This window comes from Poecilia reticulata, unplaced genomic scaffold (genome assembly GCF_000633615.1).
Source record: "Poecilia reticulata strain Guanapo unplaced genomic scaffold, Guppy_female_1.0+MT scaffold_892, whole genome shotgun sequence".
Taxonomy (NCBI): domain Eukaryota; kingdom Metazoa; phylum Chordata; class Actinopteri; order Cyprinodontiformes; family Poeciliidae; genus Poecilia; species Poecilia reticulata.
The window spans coordinates 1-6,062 of record NW_007615636.1 but is presented as its reverse complement, the minus strand read 5'-3'; the positions used below and the strand labels follow the sequence as shown (position 1 = coordinate 6,062).

General features: G+C 38.4%; 1 protein-coding gene across 1 annotated transcript; it reads right to left on the bottom strand.

Annotated features, from left to right (window-relative positions):
• Positions 1 to 7: 7 nt before the first annotated feature.
• Positions 8 to 6,039, bottom strand: LOC103461267 (hydroperoxide isomerase ALOXE3-like). The gene is made up of 7 exons (XM_008403585.1): positions 5,830 to 6,039; positions 5,550 to 5,636; positions 5,291 to 5,460; positions 4,406 to 4,527; positions 4,010 to 4,110; positions 3,438 to 3,608; positions 8 to 926 (listed from the first exon to the last, which is right to left on the bottom strand). The coding sequence occupies exons 1-7, from the start codon at positions 6,037 to 6,039 to the stop codon at positions 747 to 749; spliced, it is 1,041 nt and encodes a 346-aa protein (XP_008401807.1). The 3' UTR covers positions 8 to 746.
• Positions 6,040 to 6,062: the final 23 nt, after the last annotated feature.

Sequence of the window (6,062 nt, the reverse complement as noted above, 5' to 3'; positions counted from 1 at the left end):
GATTCTCGGTAAGATAATGAGAAGGAATGCTAAAGGACAAATCAAAGCACACTACAGCTACACTTTATACTTTAGTACTAAGCACAAATGCTTAAAGCCCAGCTATGTGTCCTTGGCTGGCTCTTCTCTAAACACAGTAAATAATTTCATCAGCTTGACTTCTACATTCATTCTTCTTGATTTTGTTTGTTTGGCTACAAAAGTGTAAGCAAACATGTAGTGAAATGCACAATAATTGTTTTCTGCTTAAAAGCGTTTTTATTTTCACTTTGCCATAGATTCTTGCACAGATATTTTTAAGCAACAAATTTGAGAAATTCACTTTCTAAAATGTAGATTCTTTCATCTTAGTACTTGATCATAAACCCTGAAGAATTGTTTTCTGTTGCAAAAATATCTCTTATGCAAAACATGTCTCCAAAACACAATGTTAGATATTCTCTTTGGTGTAGAATGTTATTCCATTACCATACGTAAAAGAGAGAAAAAAACTTTATAGGGTCGGTACACTCAATCCTCTGACTCCATATTTCTCTGAATGCATCCCAAATAACAACATTGCATTCAAATCTGYATTATACATTAAACCAAAACTGAAATAAAATTGAAAATAATTATCAGGTCCCGTCTGCTCCCCCCAAAAATATTCATAAAAAGTTCCAATAATACACCTAAAATAACATGAAGCACATCAGTGTGGGATTATTATCAACTAAGAAAACTGAGAGGAAACTTCTCTTACTTCCCTAAATAGCCACACTGTTTTCTACCTCCTCTGGATCCAAGTATGTGTACGGCACCTCCAGAGTCTTGTTTCTCTCTTTGATTGCTGCACTCAACGCCGCCAGCTCCTTTTGAAAGTTCGCTATCATCTGCCGTGGAGTCTCCTCACTGAAGTGGTCCTCGGGGTACTGGCCAAGAGGTGCCTGATAAAATCAATGACACTTAGTTTTCCTGCCACCAACATGCAAATGTTTGAAACATGTGAACTACTCGTGTAAACATATAGAGCCATGAAGAAGTCATGGAGTTGCATAGTAACATTTTACCTTATTTATGTGCAGGTTCATCTCAAGAAAACCGAAAACCGTGAAAAACCTAAATCATTAGGTCTTTCACTACAAAAAAATACCCTTATATATTATAAAAGTAAATTACACCCAGAGTGATCCATTTCAACCATTTATTTCTGCTCATTTTGTGAATGAATTGAAGCTACAGAAAACCCAAAAGGAAATTTATCAAAGTTGCATAAACCAAAAATCACATGGACAATTTTTGACAGAAATTTGGGCTGGGATGGTTAATTGTTTCTTTTGTTTTGTTTTATTGGATGCTTTATAAATAAAATGTATTGATTGAACTCTCCTTCGATCTAATGGAAAGCTGTCAAATCATCAGTTTTCTTCTCCAAGGCCACTTCATAAAATTTCCTTATTACAAATATATTTGTATCCATCTCATGTAATATTCAAGATTTCAAAGAAACAGAATTTTGGATTTTCAATAACTCTAAGGCAGTGGTCCCCAAACTACAACCCACATTTGGTCCGGCCCCCTGAACAATACCAGAGAGCATTCAGATTTTTTTTCATTTACCATATTTTCCGGACTTTTAGCCGTTTATATGTGGATTTTTCTTCAACCACCAGGGGGCTCTTTAGCAGAAAGTGAATCATTAGAAGTCTGGTTACTTGCGTGCCAACACTGAGGCCACAAGCAGCAAAATGAGTAAGAAACAGATCAGATGTCTTTGGAAAGTTTCTTTGCAAAGGCCCAGAGAAAAGACAGGAGAATGGATTTATCCGGACCGGTAGGTAAGTCCCACATTACAAGCCCGCTCTGCGTAACATGCGGCGACCGGCTGCTAATGAGGCAATGAAGCTTCAAGCTGCTTCGCCACATAGAAACCAAGCAGGCTGTGCTCAAGCAACACAGCTCGGGTGTTGTTGTCTCTCGTCACTCCCAGATGGGACCGTCTCGTTGCAGAGAAACAAGCTCAGGGCTCCCGTTAGTCATTATCGTGAGTTAAAATTTTCATGAAAGTAAAATGTTCGTTTTTGTGGCGCTTCTGTTATTTTGAAGGGATATGTTCGTTACCATGGCGACCAGAGTCAGAGCGTTTGGGCAGTGGTCTAGAGGAGATGAGTAGATCTTGTGAGTCTTAAGTCTGGTTTAGACGGCAACATTTAAGAATTGTCGGCCGATTCTCCAAACCTCTGAGACCACAGAGCTGATGAAGTACAACAGGTTCGATCAGACACGAACCGATTCCAGAGGATAATCCAGTAAAACCCCCAACATAGCGGAAATTTAGAATAACCAAACGCGAATGACGATGTAGAAGCAATAGTGATAGTTTGTGGAGTAATTGGAGAAAAGATGTAACAAAAAGAAAAGGCGGTGGATTGGGAGCAGCCGCTCTATTTGCTGCACTGATTTGGAGGTGAATATGTTTTTTCATAGTTAACATTTTTAACTGAATAAACATAACACACATAACAATTACCTTTACGTATAATAATAATCATTTCCACATATGATCTCCGATATCCACCGGACTTTCAGTTACGCGATATGTCAGCTGTTTGGGATTCCCCTCTGTTCTGACGTCATAGCGCTTTCTGATTGGCTACCTGCCACATTCAACAGGTTGTGTTCTCGTTCCCAGTCAGGGAAAACCCCACAAGCTGCGATAAAAGGGCCAAGACGACCCAAACAGGGCATATTCAGTATTTAGTGGGAACACCAACAAGTAGAAACCTTATCTGACTGTTCATCCCCCTTCCCCCTCTCCCCCGGGCCGCAGCAAAATTTCCAAGTCTTTCAGAAACTACCGTAATCAGTTCAGTTAAATCTAAGCTTGGCAACTTTTCCTTTCTCAACCCTAATAAATGTGATATTCTATTGACCCGTTATGACTCAAATTTTGGGTGTCCGCCCCCCTCTGCTGCTGCTGCATTGTTGAGGAAAACCTGGAGCGGCAAATATATCTACGTGTATGTATACTGGCAAAAAACAAAAAAAACAACAAAAAAAAACTTTGGGTTTGTGGCTTATAGTCCAGTGCGGCTCATAGTTCGGAAAATACAGACTACAATCCTTCCTGGATTTTTCTGTGAAGAACCCAGAGAGGGTTATTTGGTTATTATTTATTTCATTAATAGTGTTATTATTTATTTCCTGACTTTTTTTCTGTGACAAACCCAGAGAATGTTATTTGATTGTGCTTTCTGGAAAACAATATATTTTGACATTTAGGCACTCCTACAATCGTCACACCTTTTCTGTTACAAACTGACTCCGGCCCCCCACCGGAAAAGGGAAAAGTTATGTGGCCCTCACAGGAAAAAGTTTGGGGACCACTGCTCTAAGGCATGCTCATCAAAATGCGTTGAATATATATTTTTTAAAAACACTGAAGTGTGAACACTCACAAAGTCACTGGACTGCCTGCTGAGCAGCCACATGGTGGCCATGCCCCGAACTGTGGTGTTGACGTCCGGCAGTGTTTTCAGCATCGTTTCTTCAGTCGCTTCCCCTTTTTTGGTAGGAGGTGGCAGTTGCAGGGAGACTGGAGTGTTTGGCATCCAGCTACCAAAGTCAAACTGCAGTATAGAAATGAGTATTATAGTTTTGTTATTGACTTCTTTTGCTTGTGGAATTTCAAAATACACGCATAATGGTTGTAATTGTAGTTGTAATTGTCTGGCAGAAGATCAATTAAGCTATAAACTTAATTCATAATTCAATACAAATTGAGTGTGTACAGGATTATAATATTTAATACTGTTTTATCTATGCTGTAAAGTCTTTTTTTTTAAAGCTATGTGATCTGAAGACCATGTTTGGTGAATTTGAATTATGTTCCAGCATTTGTAGCATCATTTACAGTAGCAGTTGATGACTATGTATTCACTTACTCTGAAATAACACAGAAAGCATCAATTCATATGCAAATAATACAAATCATATCTGAATCTTAGCATTGCTCATCCCAAACCCTTACCTGTCCACTGTTCACAGCAGCATGCTGGGCTGAGCCGGTGAAGATCACCATGGTGACAAACTTGATGAGCTCATCCACTGTGGTAAGTTTCTGTGGGATTCCTGAGAATTAGAAAAAATAAACATTTAAAAATTCAGTGTTTGATCAATTCTTAACTGTCCATCCCACCCCACCGATTGTAATTTAGAGAGACTAAATAACCTGATAGTCAATTGACTTTTAGGAGGCAGCTGGTGAACCCAGAGAAGATCCATTCATACATGGAGAGAACGTGCAATGTTCTGGGTTGGGACCCAGGACATCCTTGGTGGCAGGCCAGCAGTACCACTTTGCAAGCCACATGCTACCATTATACAAATATGTTTATCAAGCCATATTATTTTCTTTAATGTATACCTGAACGAGGCTGGGAAAGGAATCCATGTTCAAAAATGTCCAAAATCCACTTTTGAAGTTCGGAGTCTTGCTGAACTTCAGCATCAGTCTTGTAGTAGTAGCTCAGGATACCCCGCACAAAACTTTCAGACACACAGAAATATTTTGTAAAACACTTTAAATACATAGCCAGTAGGAGTGAAGTGTGCTTTTTTTTCAGGAATATTATTGAATTTATTATGCCTTTTTTCTTTTTTAATCTTTTACATTTCCAATATTTTAAATATCACCCATATGTTCTTAATACCACAAATTATTTGTATGAGCAAAATGACCATAAATAATACAGGACAACAGTCAAGACAATTACCAGAGGAAGTTAACTGATTTATATTTGGGCTGGTTTAAATTCAACATGTGACAGGATTGAAGAAAAATAAAAAACTGAAATCCACTAAAATCCTAAAATCTTTCTTGAAATTTTTAACAAAGCTTTATTTAGCCTCAGATATAGCTCTGCCCTTATGTAGTGGCTGGAGAAGTTTGTTTATTTACTTTTAATTTTTTTTTTGTTTTTGCTGGTTCACAGTATAATCGTTGAAATTGTACAAACATGATTGTACAGAACAATCATGTTTGTACATGTATACCACTGTTTTGTAAGACAACATGGAAGGCCTTAGTTAGTGAAAACAGCAAAGTATGGAAAGAAGGCAGTCTGAAAAGCAGCTCAGACAAAATTCAGAAAAAAATAATTACTACTATAATTACTAGTTCCTAACACATTTATACATAATCCTAATAAGTAGAAGTGTGGAAGTTTTGCACAGTAAACCATTTGATGATTTGTCATTAACAGATAAAGTAGCATAATGTAAGATGCAAAATGGAAGTAGCCTTTCATACTTGTTGATAGTGTCCCACACTCTGAGTGCATCATCTCTGTAGTAGAAGTTTGGTACGTCCTTCAGTCCGCGCTCAGCAATGTCTTCTGGCACACAGAGGGAGCTGTATGTTACTGAGGACAGTGATCTCCTCAGAATTGTGATCATGCCCTCTCCTCCAGAAGCTGAAAACTAGAGAAAGGTCAAATCAAAGTTATAGACTAACACTGTMATTCAAAATTAAACATAACAACGTCCTTCTGAGTAAAGTTTTTTTTTACTTTGGTGAAAACACCCTCCTCAGATATGAGTCTTTTCCGAGCTAAGAAGTTGATCTGCAGAGTGTAGCGAGTGTGAGGTATGAGAAGCTGAAAAAAGAGAAAACAATGTTGGTTATAACAGTTTGCAAAAAACAAGGTATTCTGAATTACAATAATACAYAGTCAAAACTTAAGAATCAGTAAAATTAATAGATTAAAAGATCAAGTTTTTACATGTTGCATCATCATGGGAATCTGTCAGTACCAGCATAAACACAGTGGAACCTGCAGCTTCAGTTACCTTGTGGAGAGGATGCACCATGGGCACGTTGCGCAACAGTGACACTGCGAAGACCTCAGCCAGCAGGTGAGTGCGCAGCAGGTGAACGTTGWGCTGGWGCTCACTGAAATCTGCACTTCTGACAAAAATCTTTGCCATCAGCCAGTCGTACTCAGGATCAGATGGCAAGAAGATTGGATTGTCCTCTGCTGGTTTCTGCTTCAGCTGCATCAAAGTTTAAATAAACTGTAGGC